Source organism: Amblyomma maculatum, chromosome 8 (assembly GCF_055883805.1).
Source record: "Amblyomma maculatum isolate TAMU_Amacu chromosome 8, ASM5588380v1, whole genome shotgun sequence".
In the NCBI taxonomy this organism is placed as follows: domain Eukaryota; kingdom Metazoa; phylum Arthropoda; class Arachnida; order Ixodida; family Ixodidae; genus Amblyomma; species Amblyomma maculatum.
In genome coordinates this window covers 70,591,901-70,611,212 of record NC_139351.1, presented here as the reverse complement: position 1 = coordinate 70,611,212, position 19,312 = coordinate 70,591,901, and the positions used below count along the sequence as shown (strand labels likewise).

The following is a 19,312-nucleotide window of genomic DNA, read 5'->3' as shown; positions in this document are numbered from 1 at the left end:
CCGTTAAAGCGGCAGGCCGGTATGCCTGCGATGGCTTCTTCGCCCGCGTCAGACAGCCGGCCCACATGACGGTGCAGTAGCAGCGAGAGCGGAGAGCCGACACCACCGACATTCTAACAAGGCCTCCTTCTCTCCCATCAGCGAACGTCACGACAAACGAATGAGCGATAAGGTATCAGCCACTGAATCTGCGCATAAAGGATTGGGTAAACGGGCGAGATGACATCATGTGACTCGACTAAAATTAGCGCTGCACCTTCATTTGCTGGTTCTTTACCGCCATCCCCTGTCGTGATGTAGGCTACAGCGATGCGCAGGCCTGGCCAAAATCGCAGTGGCGACGGGCGAGCTCGAGCTTGCTCGAACCATCGCCAACATTTCTGCCTGCCGCTGCAACGGGACCATCGGGTCACGGCCGCAGCTTATGTCGTTCGCTCAAACCACGACTGAGAGCACCACAATCGCGGCGCACAAATGCGCTAGTCACGTGGTATTATTTGTATTTCGCGGGCTTTCTTCTCAGCCCGGAAAAAAAGATACACGTGAAATTTTCTTTATCGCAGTTAATGGAATGGGGGTTTCTGAAGGTGCTCTACAACTTTCCAATTCACATGTTTGGTCTAAAGTCCATATTTAATAAATTAGAAAAATTAACATAATTAGCTAATTAAGTAATTGCAAAACAAAAAATTGCCTGTAGTGCGCAAACAGGCTGGCAGTTGTATGCAATTGGTTTCACTGACCTACCTTAAATATATTATTTTATAACCCTTGGTTCAAGTTAGCTGGGACACCCGGTATAGAATACTGCGAACCACAAACAGCCGAAGAAATAGTGCCCGAAGCGGGCACAGTTCAGATCCATAGGGAAAGAGCACCGTAAGAGGCCACGAACACATATTTGCAATTCTTAAATCACACTTTGCGAACCCCGACAAAATTGGCAGCAAATTAGTTGGTAATAAAACACCCATTCGGCGTCCACAGAGATAGTAATCGGAAAAATTGGGGCTGTTTTGTGTACCGTCCTTCTGGATAGCTTGCCAATACAAGCTAAGAACAAATTTAGACTGTCTACTATGATATGACACCATAAATGTGTGCATGATATATGTATAAACGTGTTAGCGTAATGCAGCTCTAGCGACTTCTAAGCATAAGTAATGGCGTCGCATCGGTTATCCAAAGCCCACTGAGATCAGTCAGTCCTCGACAAAGTCATCGTGTCTCGAATCTCGTTGCAGGGTCAACTCAACTGTGCGCACGCACACTCTCTTTAGGCCGCATGCTATCACTTATCCTCCACAAACTACGCCTTTAGTTCGTGATCCTCCCCTCCGCCTTCGTCATGTTGATTAAATTTAGTTCCAACGCTATGATGTGCGCGCTGCTACCCAGTAGCAGGGGAACAGGGCTACAACAAACAGCTCTGTACAAGGGCTATAGCTGAATAAAACTCAAGAACGCACCGGAAAGCATCCTTCAAAGGGGCTTTCCAGACCATGCCATTGACAGGCCACCATCCTGTCTCTATTAGTCTTGTTTCTTGGCAGCACTTGTTCGCTAAGAGCGATTTTTAACTGGTTTACCCGCACTGACTTCATGAAAATCGGTAACCACAATAGCTTGAAGCTCCATCTTCCTCCATTTTATTTTTTTTTTTTACGCAAGCTTACCATAAGGCATATTATAAAAACCGGTGTAAATTATTGTCCGTAAGGAACTGGAGAATGTTCCTGCTCTTATTGTTGTCGGTGAGTCATTTGGAGAAGTCCTCCTTTGTTGCGGTTATTCCCACTTCCTGCAGAATATTTATCATTGATGCCCTGGTCCCTGCACAAGTCCACAGCAGGTGGCGAACATCTACTTCAGCAGCTGGTGTGAAACACTTTGGGCATGTAGTGGGTCCGATGTCTTTTTCAGATTCCCATCAGCATGTTACCGACGAGGTAAGGGCTGCCCCAGCTATTATCCTTCTAAGGGAAACCTCCTCAAATCTCGTTAAGTTATGAGGGTGGGGGAAAGTACACGGGAGAAGGAGAGCACTCGCTGTGCCTTTTTCAGTTGTATCGGATTGTTTTCTTTTTATTTTTTCTCGTCATGTCAACGAAATTGTAATGCATGTGGAAGAGATATTTTATGGCGCAGGTATTTGGGATTTTCCCATTATTTGGTTAGCAGTGCAAGCAGGCTGTCATTTGTTCTTTTTTCTCTTAGGGCGGATTTGCTGATTGCTATGAGTTTGCGGACACGCAGACCAAGGTTGTCTACGCAGCCAAGGTCATCTCCAAGAATCGTCTCGACGCTCCAGGTCTCAAGGAACACGTACGTACCCATTACTGGACTTCCTTCTTGCTTGAAAGCGTTTCTAGCTGTATACGTTTTCTTGACTTCACAAAATATTTATTCGCAGAAAAAATTGGTTGTGCTTTCTGGCTTGTTTGATAGAAGGTTATGGTTTTACGAATAATTTTAATTAAAATTTTTTGTTTGCTATTTGAGTTAAGCCCGTGACGACAATGACTAAAAAACAAATGCGTGATTGCCAGTAGAAAGTGATTCGTATAGTGTCAGCCCGAATAAGTGAATCAGAGTAGAAAAATACTCTCTTGAAGAGCGGCAGTTTGTCTGAGAAAGCAGTCAGGGCGGTGACGCCTGTGCGCTGTTTTTGTTTTCCTTTTCTTAGGTAAGCGGAGTAATGTAGGATGCTGTGGACAATGACCCATTTTTACAACCTGCTGTTCTATTATTATTGCGAAAGCATTAGTAGACTATGTTGGCACCGAAAGTGTCCGCAATAAAGTATGTGACGTCATCAGCAAAAGACCGGAAGGAATTTGCGTCATCGTTTCAAAATGCTGCATAATCAATGAGCCGTGATTCATTAGTCATGTGACATGAAAGTGTCTAGTCATGTAATTCATGAGTCACAAGTCACGCGAGCAATGAGACAAAAAATGCGAGTCACGCTATGTGGGTAAGCAGATGCAAAAGGCGTCGACAAGGAGCCATCAACGTCATGCCAAAGCTAATGCTTGCGCGTGCTTCCAATGCATTTTCTGCAGTTGCCTCGAAGTATTTTTTATCCAAATAAAGTGGGCGAATTTCTTGTCATCATGGTGGCTCTTGACGGCTTCAGTGTGCGGCTGAACTAACCTCACTTTGGAAACTCTTTTCCTTCCACATTTACTTCTTTTCCTGTATGATACATCCTTGCTCAGTTTTTAATTTCTTTGCTATCCGCAGATACTAGAGGAAATAAATATCCACAGTAGCCTCGGCCACAAGCACATAGTTGGCTTCAACAGCCACTTTGAAGACGAGGATAACGTGTACATCATCTTGGAACTGTGCACAAGAAAGGTGAGCTAACGTTTCTGCCCACTGGTACCTGTTAATCTATCAGCCTTTTTTTTTTTTTTTGCCTCTTATGCACTATCTCAGACTTTTTCTTTCTCCGGTACGACTCGCATTCTCGAAGAGCGGACCAAAATCATAACAGAACGCGCGCGAAGGACATTCTCCTACGACACGGGCGCCTTGCTTCTCGCCTCCATCGAAAAGCGGCCGCCGTGGGCCGGATTCGATCCCGTGATAGTGGTGATAGTGGATTCGATTCCGTGATAGGGCATTGTGATAGTGGTATGCCCTCAAGCGCTGCCCATGCTGTGCGGGTGGGGTGGGCCCATAAGCTGCTGGTTGCTTCTTTTTTATTTCGCAGGCATGCCGTCAGGTGGCAGAGTAATGAAATTATAGTTTTTTTTTCTCTCTCTTACAACTGGGGCACCAACACGGTGCCCACCCGATGCAAAGGGAATAGTCAATAAATCATCATCATCATCAGGAGGGACCACAAAGCATATGAAATAGCGTTGGCGAGTGAAGGGAAGAGGAAGGGTAGAGCAAAAAAAAAAAAAAAAAAAAACCCCTGAGTGTATGAATGTAGCCTGTTATTATTCATGTAGGTATACTAAAACACACTGCGGGTCTTTCGACCGGCTTTACATCCCTTCAATACAGGAATCGAAGTTGAAATCGCGGGTAGAAATAGAGAGCCAGATTTCAATAAAGTACCATAAGAGTGGCAATATAGAATCGGGCTCTTGCTTACATTCGTGTCATAGCTATTTTTGGATCTACGAAGTTACTATCATGTCTTTATTTTCTTATGATACAATACTGTGAGTAGCCATGTTTTCTTTCATAAATCGTTGTTTACGGTGCATCCACAACCGCAGTCTACATCCGCTTTTGCGACGACTGCCATTTATTTTTGAGATGCCTTCGGATATTTGACATGTGCTTTAGCTCGAAAAATACGTATACTCCAATCGATCTCACTGGATAACATACTTTGCCAAAGCTTGGTACAGTCGTCACATCTCAATGTAATATTTCAAGGCAGCCCTATCATTGTTGTGATTACTTCAGTGTGCCTCAACTTCAGCAAACTTCATTTGCACATTTATTTCGCAGTCTCTGTTGCACATGCTTTGCCGCCGCAAGGTGTTGCCCGATGCCGAGGCGCGCTACTTTCTGCGCCACCTTCTCCTTGCCTGCGAGCACCTCGTTGAGCAGCGGGTCATCCACCGTGACCTGAAGCCCAGCAATCTCCTGCTCAACGAGGACATGCAATTGAAAGTGGCCGACTTCGGTTTCGCCGCTCGCGTCGACTACGAGGGGGAACTGAAGACGGGTACTCCCGGTACCCCTTACTACATCGCCCCCGAAGTCCTGGCCAAGACGGGACACAGTTACGAAGCGGACGTGTGGTCCCTCGGATGCATCGTGTGAGTACCACATGAATGAGCAAATATATTCCTAATAGGCTGCTTGAACTGAGAACCCGATCCATGCTTTCAAAGTATACTAAGCATCAATAAGGGACAGTTTAAGCGTAGAACTGTAAAATATCTTGGCATACTCGTGCTATAGTCGCGAAACTTGGTGAGAAGACATAGGATAAAGATAACGACGACGAATGACGTGACCGGGAGTTGGTGTCTCCGTCCTAGCCGCTCTAGTGGCAGTACTACTAGGTTACCTGCATGTGTAAATTTTATAAGCTAGAGTGTATTGTAAGTTAAGGAGCGTTAATGTTTCTTCTCACAATTCGTCACCGTTTCCTGCACGTCTTTTCTTTGTTTTTCAACAATTATTAAGATGCTTAAAGGAGGCCGCTGTCGCTATGCAAAAATTGTTACTACCATCGTGCATGCTTTGGGGGCAAAATTGCTCTTATCTCTAATACTTAGTTGTAAGAAAGGATACCAACAATTCATTGGGCCGCTCATTGTGTTCTCGGCGGCTGGTGAGCGATGCTCTTGAATGCCTCATCTGGTTTGGTTTGGTTTGTGGGGTTTAACGTCCCAAAGCGACTCAGGCTATGAGAGACGCCGTAGTGGAGGGCTCCGGAAATTTAGACCACCTGGGGTTCTTTCTTGGACACATGATATCATGGCTCGCTTACTCCGATAAAGACGGAAAGTGACGTTCTTACGTAAACAAAGAAGATTGCGTTTCAGATTTGTCTGCCGCATTTCTTAGCCAGGCGGCTGCGTTTCTGTTTCTTCGGCCGTTATTTTTGGATTGCCACGAGAAAAATACGTTTGATAAAGTTAGGCCGAACGCCGCATATCAAGTCAAAATAAAGAACATTCTGCTCCACGTTCAAAACCGGGCACTTCGAGTGTCGCTGCCCTGACCTGCATTACTAATCAAGTGGGATTATAGAATATGGGTTTGCTGCCGCTGCTGTGCGTGTACTTCATGAAGCTGTAACGTGCTGATATGATAGCCGTCACAAATGGTGCGAACATCCCGCCGTAATTGATTTGCGTGGAACTATTCTTCGCAGTTACAAGATGCTGGTGGGACATCCCCCGTTCAAGTCGCCGTCGCGGAAGAAGACGTACGCCCTAATAAAAAGCAACGAATACAGCGTTCCCTCGACGGTGTCCCCCGATGCAAGCACTCTTATCCAGTGGATGCTCCATCCGGAGCCCGCAAAACGGCCAAGCATTAAGGACATCATGCAGCATGATTTCATGACTAAGGGTAAGATTTATTCCTTTCTGATTCGATTCCTAGTGTCATTGCCGAAATCTGTATGCTGTGGTGTCTAGTAGGTCCGAAACGTTTATAGCACTGGTGCAGTGGCATAGCACTGCATTTTAATACGTATCTACGCGTATGCCATGAGAACGGAATAAGAAATACGTGAATTGATTACTTTGAATCGGTTTGGAACTAGTATTTTGTCTATATATACACACCACTGGCAGACGTGCATGAGGGCCTATTTTCCTCATCACTGTGCGAAAATATTTATCCAATATTTCCGTGTACAGATTTAAGAGGGCAGTTAGTTAGATTAGAGCCTAACTCACGTCAGAGATACGAACCGACGACACACGAAATTTTTTCGAAATTAAATATATCCAGAACAAAACTAAGTCAACATTTTCTGTACTCAAAGGATCACCTAGAGATCCTAATTTCCCAAAAGCTTTGTGAATGTAAGGCACTCAGTAAAATCCAGAAATCCTGACCGCAAGCCCTGCGTCAAAATAAAATATTACGAGGGACAAAGCCCGAGTACCGCATTCTGCTACACAACAGACACTAATCACTATCAGTAATAAGTAATATATTTAATCAAATAATCATTAGATAAGTGAATAACTCTGCACTTACTTAAATAGTGATTGGTTTATTGGTCATTAATGAATTGTTGATCGTTGATTGGCATATGGCCATATAAGGCACGCATTCGCGCATACTGAGGTGATGCTTTGTGATTGGTCGAGACCTCCATGACGCCATCCCGCCTCGGCCAATCAGAGCCGCCGCAAAAGCGGGGCGCATTTTGTTCACGACAGCATGAGCCATTAAAGGCTCCCGCCTTAATAAAAAATTGAGCGATATCCTGCTGATGTCAGTAGCAAAATGCACCACATGTACTCGTGGGATGCTTTCGCCTCTCCTTCAGCCTCAGAGGGGAGTCTGTTTCGAGCGAGCGTTAACGTTCGAAACAATCTCCCTTCTGAGGCCACTGCTACTTTACCGTCGTCTGGCAAGAATCTGGAGAGACTGTTGTAAGATCAGAGCCCAGACGACGAAGATAACGATATGACCACTAGCCCCGTTGTGGATAAGGCAATAGTGTCTCGCTGCTACTGCGAACGTTAAGACATTTAACTGGGTAAGTTCGCAGTGACTTTCTCAATCCAACAGTATAAATGAAACAGTCGAGCCAGGCAGAAAACAATACTAACCGTTGCCATGATGCGTTGCGCTCTCTAGGTGTCTACCATTGGGCGAATGCTCAAGAATTGAAGGTGGTACAGAGAAGTAATGTTATTTTTAAGTACACTCCAGCTATTTTACTTTCCACGGGTGAATAGTGCACATCAGAAAATACAATCGCAGGTGTGCTTGAAGCAGAAGCCGGCTGCTTGCTCGCGTTAAAATACAACACTGCTCCCGATTGCATACAATGAATTCTCCCTTCGTTTTAGCGCTATATTAACAGTGGTATAATTTATAGGCATTATTCTTAATAATAGAGGTGAAAATGACTAAATGTGTGTTTTTTTTTGTTTTTAGAGCAAAATTGTCAAATCTTGACTTTTCATTTAGAAAGAAAGGCAAATTTAAAATTCGGTCTGAGGCATTTTTAATGATGTGCGTTATTCGTCGTTTAATTGCACTGTTTTGTTTGTCCAATCAGTATATGAAGCATATATATATAGATATATATATATAGAAAATGAGGGTGCTCGTTATAATACGTGAAGGAAAGAAGCCAACAGTCGGCGAGGCCAAGGAAAACGTTGGGGATGGAACTTTGTCTTTTCTTTTTTATAGTTTGCTTGGATAATCACAGAAATTAGTTATGTATTCTGTTTAGGGGAAAGATAATTAAACACAAAGAAGAAAAAAAACAACGTGCCGATGGTGGGAACCGAACCCACGACCTCCGAATAACGCGTCCGGTGCTCTTCCAACTGAGCTACATCGGCCGCTGTCCCCCCTGCTACTTGCTTGGGTATTTATGTTGTCTGTATACGAACATTGAGAATGTTCACCAGCGCCACCCTCAGCCATAGCGGCGGACGTGGAACGTCCTTTGTTACCGCCAGCGTCACGTAGAACGTGATCAAGAGCGAGCTCGAAAGCTGTGCTAGAACCCTCTTACGCTACCCTATGGCTTCAAGACTAGCACAGCTTTCGTCCTCGCTCTTGATCACGTTCTACGTGACGCTGGCGGTAACAAAGGACACGGTGTAAACCCCGCTGTGAGCACCCGCTGAATGCATTCCGCGCACTTCTAGGATTCCTTCCTGTCCAGCTGCCAGTATCCTGTCTGAAAGGAGCCCCTGACTTCGACGCACTTCGTGCTACCCTCGTCGCAGTCGACCGGAAACCCATTGCGGAGAAAAAGGACTGTCCTGGTGAGTTGGCTTCTACGTCTCTCAGCTTGGGATGCCGGATGGAGAGGCCAGCACTGCTGCAATGAAACATCGGGGATTTTCTTGTTATGTTGAGATGAACCTGGCACGACAAATGAATTTCAAATTGCCGGTTGAAATCATTTTAAAATTACCGAAAACAATAATGCCAACTTTATTACCATGACCAATATCATGCGTTGAAGGCGTAGCGTGACGTCCGATGCGACATGCATGGACAGCATGTTGGTGAGGGTATGGTTTGTGTGCTCGTTAAGACCGTTGGTCTATGGGTGGTAAGTCGTGGAGTGGCGGTAGTTGGAGCCGCACATCCGAAGTAATTCTTGTACAAGAGTCCACCATGATGAACGGTGTAGAACGTGCTCCTGTGTTGGCCGCGGAAACAAAACGTTGCAACGTGAGGTAATTTTTTCTTGCTTCGACGGAAGTTTTATGTGTTTGAAAATGGCGTGGAAAGTATCCCTAGAAGTGTGCCTCTCCGGTAGCTGTTGGCAACTAATGGCGCGACAAGCAGTCAGCGTCACTGTGGCGACGACCACTTTTGCAGGTGACAGGCGTAAGGTCCAACGCGCCAGACGACCAGATGGATCGCGTAGGCCTATGAGCTAGCATAAGGAATGATCGTAAACGAAAGTCCATATAGGTATGGGTGGAACTTGTCTACGAAAGACGTGAAAGTGACTATATCGAATCAACAAACTATTTACAAAATGTATGCAATGTGTGTATTGGGAACCTATGCTATATTGGCAATCACTGTTTGGGAAATATTTGAGCGTATAAATGAACTGCGTTTTGTAGAAATGTTAAGCAGATATTGCGAAGAAAAGCGTCAATTCTTGTGCATTTTGCAAAAAATAATTTTTGACAAAGATTTGCAGGTTATGAAAGTCCTCTTGTGTCGAAAGGAATGTGCAGGACTAAGCTATCTTCCATTGGTCTCTAGTTAACCCTATCCTGAGCCAGCTTCGGCCAAACTTGCCTTTTCAAACTACCTGATCTTTTGTCATCCACGTTATCATTCTCACGTTCATTTTGAATTATGTACGATCCACTAAAGGAATATCGATTATATCTCCTTCATGTTGCATGTCCGGTCCATATTCATTCTATCTCGGTTTTTCAGTTGGGCCGCCATTTACCATGGTTTGTTCCCTCACCAAATCTGCTGCTATCGGATACCTCAAAGTTTTCCTTTCGATTTTTCCATTTATTACTTGCTACGTAAACTACAATTTTATCTTCAGCAATTTTCTTTAGCATGGTTTAGATAACGTGGCAGTTCTGGCGAGGTATATAAAGTTTTATACAGGTATATGTAACTGACGATTCTGGATCGGCTGACATTAGATACTTGCCCAATGTATACGTATTCTCTCACCATTTCAGATGCGCTTCGTGTTGCGCGTGGTTATTACTTTTCTATGCTTTTGAACACTAATAGAGAGATTTAGTTTACCGTGATCCGCGATCTGCCACCGTGACCCTACACCGCGCGTGGGTGGGGCGCACAAGCTGATTGGTCCCGACGCGTAAGGTCTATGTGCTGCTATCCGGTATGTAGCGCCATCTATCGGCGTCAAGGGGATCTGGGCATGCGCAGTGGAACGGGCGGTGGCGGATCACGGTAAACTAAAACTCTACTATTAGAGAGTTTTAGCTCACCGTGATCCGCGATCCGCTACCGTGATCCGCCACCGCGCGCTCAAGACCTGCCGCGTCGGGACCAATCAGCTTGAGCGTTCACGCGCGGTAGAGAGTCATGGCGGATCGCGGATCACGGTAAGCTAAATCTCTCTATCATGCGATAGCGTTAAAGGTCCCGTCGCCCAGAAAATTTGGCATCGGTGCGGAGAGCGAAGAAATTCTCTGGCAGGGGGAAGCTGCCAGCTGGCGTGGACGGGTACTGATACGCAAGAGATCTGAGTTTCGAGTCTACTTGGCATTCAAACTCTTGGTTTCCTAGGACGGCATTTAACTAGAGACGAATATGTGACTATTCGTCACTCGGCTTGCACCATGCTGGCCCAAGTAGTCGATCCCTCATAAAACTATAAAAATCCCGCATCATAACCGGCCAGGTTCGTTAAGGCATTGAGGATTAGCAATGTATACCTCCCCAATACAACTTTCAGGATACTCCTTGCAAATACGCAGTGAATGTCTTTGTAGATGTTTCGTAGCCGTGCCTGGCATTTCTTCTGACTGGTGATGATCTTTTATCTATTTTCCTTTCTTCCTTACAACTTTGAGAATACGTCTTGCAAATACGCAGTGAATGCCTTTGTAAATTTTTCGTAGCAGTGCCTGGCATTTCTTCTGACTGATGATCTTTTTATCTATTTTCCTCTCTTTCTTATCCAGCTGACCAAGCCGGAGGCTGTGCATCAAGCTCCCCCATTGGATCACACACAGGATAGTCTTCGAGTGCTCGATCGTCTGCGTGGAACGATAGCCCACTGAGGTGCTGGGTTGACTGATTCAGTAGTATTCAGTGGCGAACTTTATTGTAGGCTAATAACTGAAATATATGTATAGCAGTTATTGAAAAAAAGGTGAATAAACATGGCGCTTCTGGTTTGGTTTGGTTTGGTTTGTAGGGTTTAACGTCCCAAAGCGACTCAGGTTATGAGAGACGGGGTAGTGGAGGGCTCCGGAAATTCAGACACCCTGGGATTCTTTAGCTTGCACTGACATCGCACAGCACAGGGGCACCTGGCTTTTCGCCTCTACAAAAAAGCGGCCGCCGAGGCCGGGGGCATTCGATCCTGCATACTTGGGAACAGTAGTTGAGCGCCCTAGCCACAGCGCCACCCCGGCTGGAGTTTCACGTCACGCTTCTAAGGTGACTGGTTTATGATTAGCTGTATGACGAATGTCGCTATGGGATATCTTGTGCTCCCTGATATTTTACACAGATGTTTATTGCACAATGCAGATTGCAGCGACCGTTTGTTTTCATACTTGATTTTTCATCTTTTCTTGCTGGCATGTACTGTTAATGCTCTTTTTGTTGCCACAAATACCCACATACCATTTTCGACAGTGCCAGTGGTCTAATGTGCTGGTCTACGACTCATCCGTGAAGTCCAATTACAATGAGCTAATTCTCGTGTGTTCACACAAGCTGTCACCGGAGTACATCTGTCATGTTTGTACGGTGAAATTGTGTATAAAATGCTGTGTTTTATGTACCGTAGCTTCTTGTGCTTACTGGAGCTGTTGAAAAGCAGCTCATTATTGTGTCACAGGAAAAAAGAAAACAACGTGATGGTGGTGGGAGAGCTGTTTCTCCATAAAATAGCGAAACTTCGCTTCCGCACGCTGCTGCAACCCGTGTCCACTTCCCGGAGGCTATCAGATTGTGGCGGCCCTATGAGCGATAGCCGGCTATCGGTGCTGCCCTGCAAAATAAATATTTCCCCTAGGGCCTAATTCAGCCGAAAAAGTCATTTCAACGCTAGCATTCCACTGCAGTGCCAGGTGGTGCGAGGAGTGCCTTGTCATTGAGCAGGAGTTAGTGTCGCTCCTTACTGTAAGTATTAACGCACGCCCGAGCGCAGCCTATTGCACAGCTACTGTGAGTAAGAAGAACCTTGTAGAGTGGTTTATAATTTCTTCCGCTCACACATTTCGGGCCTTTTGGTGCGTCATTTGGACGGCAGCCGCCGGGTATGTATACACGGTCATGAATTATTCGGATTGATATAGTAACAGTTTTCTATTAGCAGAACTTCGAGAAGCGGTCGAGTTACTAAGTTTTGTCATCGCTTTGCTCATGAGAAGAATTTTTTTATGAACTAAATTATGTCACGGAGTAGTTAGACAGTGGGCATACGCCGGAGGCGACTTCTTCTCTCTGCCGCTTGCTATACGCTCTAAACGAAATCGCACCATTAAAGAAGCACTTTCAAGTCTATAACTTTCACGATCTATAAGGGATTAATTGAGGTACTGATGCACCAAATAGCAGGGTTCACCCATACATCATGCACCCTTTCTGGAGGGTATTATCACAGACGCGAAAAATTGTGAGATTTTTACAGTCTACGCTCTTTTTCCCACGCGCAACCCGTTGACTACAAACTGCGTTCGAAACGACAGTTCCGCAAGCTGAAGTTCAACCCTGTAGGCATTGTTGCCGCGCTGCTCTCACGCCCACCATTCATGCACGACGAGAACTTTCTGCATCGACCGTAGCACTGTGGTACGGCGCCTGCTGCGTTATCCGCGAAAGGTGGCATCTAATGCGAAAACATTTCTTCTCTTAGAGTGCCATCGACAGGAATTGTGGACAGTGCGTGATGGCAGACAGTGTTCGCACGAATTGTCAATAGACAATAAAGAAATAATTAGAGGGCACTTTGGAGCAGTAAAGTGAGATGAGGCGAAGGCCATTATAGCATGGTGGATCATAGCCCTCCACTACGGCACTTCTATCCCCCTCTCTTCTTTCACTCTCAACTTCCTTCTTTCCTTACGGCGCGGTACATGTGTCCGCGGAGAATTGTAACATATACTGCGCCTTTTCTATCCTGAAAATCAATTTCAAACGCCGCTGATGCCTACTGTACTAACGCCTCCTAGACATCTGGGTCTGATTCTGTTTGCTGTGTGGTGAGACAAATGAAAGGCGCCGTATGGACGCCTGGATCGGACGACCGGCGCGGTCAGCTTCGTGTATGCATGAATCGCCTGATGACGTCATGACCTGTAGTGACGGTACATCGCGCGCCCCTTGTCGAACACAACCAGCATTTCACTAAACGTATCAAAGTTCACCGGCGTTCTATAATTCGTTTACAGGTTGAGGGCAGACAGGACGTCTTATATACGGATGTCGCACAATGCGCGGACGGTATGGGAAGCGTTTCAGTAGCAACTAGAGAAAACGGGGGCTCGGTAGTTTGCTGCAGCACCCGACATTCGACCGCAACGGAGGCCCAAGAGGTGGCAATTGCGCTAGCTCTAACCCAACAACAGGCCAAAAGTATAGTTACAGACTCAAAATCAGCAATTAGAAACTGTGACGCGGGCCGCATTTCGGCCATAGCAGCAAGAGTGTTGGCCAGTGGTCCACCACCGGCAGAGCAGGTCGCTCTCATTTGGACACCGGCGCACCAGGGGTTGAGGGAGAACAAGAAAGCGCACGTACTGGCCCGATGATTAGCTACATTCCGGGATCCCAGTGACGTCTTATACGCAACGCCATACGTCTTGTGCGATGAGGAGCCCCTACAGTTCGATGATGACCTTAATACCTACCAAGGTATCCTAAATCATTACAAATTAGGCGGATCAATATTCCCAAAAGCGTGTAAGCAACTCACCAAAAGCAAGGAGGTTATGTGGCGTAAGCTACACACTGGAGTATTCCCGAACCCCCAGCTTTACAGCAAGTTGCACCCGGATATTTTTAGCCCCAGGTGCAAACGTTGCGATGGCATAGCAGACATGATCCGCATGATATGGAAGTGTCCTAGGTACGGAGAACCTGACAGAGCAGATGAGTCCAGGAGGCACTACTTCTCAAACAGGATGAAAAAGGGCAATGTGCAGTCATCCGTCTCGCCCTGGCCGCTGTTCAGATCCAAGAGATCCAGGTCGGCGGCTGAGGGGGAGGACACGGCTGGGACAGAGCTGCGCCTCGGACCCTCGCCAACCTTTTGCCGAGTGCCAATAAATGTTATTTCTCTCTCTCTCACACATAGGAAAAGAAAGGTGCAGTATCTGTCACTCGCGGAATCCCGCTATCATCCTCACATTCACTGTGCTTAATCTTTAAACGAAACGGCTCTAAGTATAGAGTGAACAACAATGGAGATAGAGGGCATCCTTGCCGCACTGATGCCAATACTTCAAAGGACGCTGGGACACTCTTATTCATAACAAGACTCGTAGAACACATTGAATATACAATCTTAACGAAGCCGAATACTAATTATCTAACGTTAACGTGTTCTGGAATGAGATACAAAATTTCGTGGACTACCCTATCAAAGACTTTATCTAAATCTAGCTGGATCAGGGCAACACGCTCTCCCCATAGATCGTAAAGCCCTAGAACACTTCTGGCCGCATGGATATTTATAAAATGGTTCGTCTTTTAATCGTGTAGGTCTCGTGCGAACCAACAATTCGTTTCATAACTCTTTGCAGTAGTTTTCTGTAATACCATGATGAGGATATTATAATCCACATTCGTCAGGCTTATTGGCCGACACAAAGTTACGGACAATTTTTTTTCCACTTTTTTTTTTTTCAGCATGACATTTGTTACACTGGTTTACATGCAGAAAAGAGCTATATATACTGTTTACAAAGTAATCAGCCTGTAGCCCAAACAAGTTCAATTGAAATATACAACACACAACTAAAACCCGTCTTAACACAACTCCACTAAAACGGTGGCCAAGAAAAACAACACATCAACAATGAGAGGCAGTCCGGTTGATAGCCACTATATTCGTAAGTTTCTCTCAGCACATGCACCATCTAGCCAAAATGAGTACATGGGGAAAACGAAAGGCTCAGAATTCTGGTCTACCATAAGAATTTTACTCAGACTGTGCAGCCCAAACAAGGAACATCATGTCAAAAAGTTCATTGTCATGTTGGGTGGCCATTAGGTAACGCACACGGGGAGAATTCAAAATAAAGTCTTCAATGTTCTTTGCAGATCTTCACAAAATAATACCGCATCATTGAAGACAATAAAACCGTGTTCGATGGTTTCAGGTGTATTACATTGCCGACAGTTAACAGGAGAAACAAAAATACTTTTTTTTTTGTGAAGCCACATTTTAGGTTAGAACTTCGGCATGAAGGTTGAAGCAAAACGTTTTAGTACAGGCGAGATTGGCATTTTACGTACTCTTCTCAAGACGTCATGCACCCATACAGTTAGAGTAGAGAAATCGATGCGGGAACTACATACATATCAATTATTTGTATAAATATTTCCATGAAACAGATAATAAGTATTCATAAGAAAAGCGAACTGCCTGAAAACGCACAGAATTGTAAACTTCTTTAATAAAACCAAATTATAAGGGCCGATCAGTAAAATTGGAAGAGACCACTAAGTCGGGAAGAAGGTTCACAAAGTTACTTTGTTGGGATGCTCTCATAATTGGATGGGAGCTATTACAAAAAAAAAAAAAAGAAACGAGCAACTAGGTATTTGACATAGAGATGTGTCGAACCTAGTCCGCCAGCGGCAACAGGCCTGAATAGGTCATCGCGCCGCATCGACTCAAAATTGGAGGACCATGTGAACGTCGGAAATGTTCAGTGAAAACTCTATGTAGTGCAATGGAGTTCCTGCAAAACATAATAGTTTTTTGTTGCCACAAACATATTGCAGGCATGCGCTCGACCAAAATTGATAGCCGGTGCTGAACAAAAGCAACAGCATAGCTTTGAATGATCGGGACCCGCTCTCCCAGCAACGCCCACTACATCTGAATGTATGAAGGGGAACTTTAAGGTATATAGTGGGGACACGAGACCATTTAATTGTAGCATAATGAGTCGGCATTGATCCTCATGAATTGGACCACATACCCGAACATTTAGAGCTGTTCATTTGAGTGCCAGAGACAATGCCAAACTGCTCAGTAGTGGTTGTAGTTTTTTTCAATACTGGATTTATCAATTGCAGAAAAAACACCAAGCCATCGGCGTACGCAAGCACTTTGACTTCATTGCTGATGACAACAAAACCCCGGATATTGTTGCTTCGCAGTACACTCAAAGTGGCTCTAGGTAGAGGGCAAAAGTAGCTTCAGGGATAATCGAATTGGCACAGGCTCTGAGAGGTCAAATGGAACAGTTGTCGTAATAATGTTGACCCTTCAAGTACAGTTGATCCAACATTGCCACGCTCGAGGAGAGAAAACAGAGACAAATGCAGGACACAATCGAATGCCTTCGCAAGGTAAATCTGGAGTAGAGCGACCTGTTTATAAGAGCCAGAACAAGATTGAAAAATTGTACGTGCAATATATATGTTTCTTTGTATGGAGCGACCCCTCAAACCACACGTCTGATGAGAGCGAATGAGAACCGACGTCGCATGTTGTAGACGATTTGATAGAACGTTCGCAAAAATTTTGTTGTCCGTATCTGCCAACGTGACTAGCCTATAACTATCCACTGAGCGCATTTTTTCTTTATTCGCGCTCTTTGGAATTAAGACTGCGTGATTTCAAGCAAATGACGGAGGAAGAGCCTCTACATTTAAACCTAAGGTGAAAATCGTAAGTAAGATAGGGCTCAGCAAAGATTTAAAATGCAAAACTCGCCTGATATACCAACGGGGAAAAGTGTTTTCGAGAGATATAACTGGTCAGTCTTGTTCTGTTTCCTCCAAAGTGACATGGCCATTCATAACAGCACATATATTATGTTGAGTCATGAAAAGGAAAGAAAAATAAAGAGCCTCTGCCCGTGCCACATAGTAAATAGTCATGATCTGATAAAGGTGTTGCAAGAGCTGTGGAGTTAGCTGTAGGTCGTGATTAGGAGTAGCAGGAGCATCAGTGAACAGTGCCGTGCTATAGCTCACAAACACGGAGATCGCATCACATGCTTTGGTTACAAGGGTGCCATTGGACATCATTTCCGGTACTAGCTTGGTAGTAGCGAGACTGTGTTCGCCAAGTACAGCTTGTCGCGTAGGATTTTCGCAGTGCAAAACATGATTCGTCCGAAATCGAACTCAAGCACTCCTGTATTTTGCAGCGTCATGCTTTTGTAGGTCAATCCGCTTCGTACGTGTGTGTGGCTCTTGACTAACGCAAACGCGTAACGTTGCAGCTATGACGCTAGTCTCCGCTTGAGTTTGTGAGTAGCGTCTGAAGAGTTTCTCTAATCTAGTTAGCGGATTCCCCTGAACATTCGACCGACACTGTTCACACCTTGCGTTGTTGCCCAGTTTGAGCAATAACATATCCTATCTGGTATCCTCCAGCGTTGAAGTTCAGTCAATAGAGCGACCGCACAGAATAGGCGATGGTTCCGCGTCCGAACCCGGAATCGGAACAGTTTTCTTTTTTTCCGGGAAAATTGTATAGCTATGTTTTGTAATTGCATGACTGCTTTCATGGACGCTAATAAGCCATCAATCTCTTACAACAATAAATCAATGAACAGATCCTGAGGGTCCACTATATTTGCCGTTAGTAGCGACTTCTCCTACATGCGAGGGTTTTATTCCAACTGCGTGCTGTTTTCGGCATCCCCAGCACTAAATAGTCATAGAAAGAACAATCAGCGGGGTCATCGTGGGTGCTCAGCTCCATAGCAGCTGACGATTTGCAGGGGTTGCTACACATTAGTCGGAACAGCGTGCAGGATGCCACTGCCTTCCTTCAGCAGCAGGAATGGTCGGTATGCATTCGTCTTCGCAGTACTTTTCCTTCTCCTATGACTTCCTGCCTAGCAGCAGCCGAGCAATAGATAGTATTAAAGGTCCGGAAGACGCTGTCAACGTGCTCACAGTACTCAGACGATTAGACCTATAATGAATGATATTCCCCAGCTGGGGAACTGGGTACCACTAATTGGATAAAACTAGCCGTATGTCATTATCTTTACCATGCTTTTTTCCATGTCTTTCCCAATGTCAGCAAACATGTCTGGCACCCAGGGGACCCAGTTTCAAGCAAAGGTTAATTACATCTCTAATCAAAGCCAAGAAAAAATTCAATAAATGGCTCATTTCTTTCCAAGTTGGTTTTAAATTTAATTATTCTTCATTTGGACAATTTTGGTCCTAGGAACGCTTTTTCCATAAAGGCCACAGGCTCAGGGGCATTTTCTTCCATACGTTTTCATCCGCCCCTTTCAGCGTGAACCTATCCACTAAAATGGATGTCACTTCATCAAAACCCTCTGCTCACAGTCATTCCTTTCACTTCTCAGTTTATTCCTGCCACTTCGATGATCTTCCTCTGGACCAAGGGACAACATCCAAGTAAAGGGGCCACACAATGCGAGCAAACTCATTATGCCTATGTGAGCCTCGTATTGCGCTTCTGCGCATGCACGAAGTCACCTCGGCTGCCATTTTTGCGCGTAAAAAGAAAAAAAAAAAGAAGGGTTGGGGATGGTGGGGGGGGGGGGGGAATTTTCAGTGCTTTGTATGTGCTTTTCCATGAAACGACATCCTTCTCTTCATCGACGCCACTAACTGCTGTACGATAATTACGTGCAGGGCTATCGTCTTCTACACCTTCCGAAGGCAGGCTTTCATTGTCCCACTTCCCCAACATCCTCACAAGCGAAAAGGCAGGGCAACTATTGTAATGGGTTAGCATGGGGTGAGGGAGGGTGCAGTGTGTCTGTCCACAGATGACTCACGGGTCTCTGCCAGGCTAGGCGAGGCCAGTCTTGCACTTAGCTACAGCTTAGAAAATGACACAGGTTACTATTGTGAACGAATTCGTGCATAAATATGCGGGGGAGACTCGGTAACCGGTCCTGGCAATTATACTTCGCCTGACTGCCGAAGAGTGGTTCCCTACTGAAAAAAGATCCATTGTTAGTCAGCCTGGTTCTGTCTCTTTCTTATGGTGTTTTCCAGTTCCGCGAAGTTTCAACTTCCACAGCGAAAATGGCTATTTAGTGTGAATGAACTGCTCTATTGATATTTCTGTGCGTCGAAGGAGCGTTTAGCAAGTTTGATGAAATCACGCTTTCCAGTACTTCTGGAATTATTGCATTAGCGGCGGACACCCTTACCAATTCAGATATTGTACATTTCAGGCACTATTTAATACGTCGCGTCGCTTTTACCGATAAGAGCTCATTTACAGCGCTGGAATACGTTTGCG

The 19,312-nt window shown here is 45.2% G+C and overlaps 1 protein-coding gene across 1 annotated transcript; it reads left to right on the top strand.

The window, feature by feature from the left end:
- The first annotated feature begins 1,821 nt into the window (after nucleotides 1–1,821).
- On the top strand, nucleotides 1,822–16,245 carry LOC146181427 (serine/threonine-protein kinase PLK1-like). The gene is made up of 8 exons (XM_084575791.1): nucleotides 1,822–1,878; nucleotides 2,218–2,325; nucleotides 3,247–3,363; nucleotides 4,477–4,790; nucleotides 5,858–6,057; nucleotides 8,337–8,456; nucleotides 11,903–12,009; nucleotides 16,138–16,245. The coding sequence occupies exons 1-8, from the start codon at nucleotides 1,822–1,824 to the stop codon at nucleotides 16,243–16,245; spliced, it is 1,131 nt and encodes a 376-aa protein (XP_084431917.1).
- The last annotated feature ends 3,067 nt before the right edge of the window (nucleotides 16,246–19,312 follow it).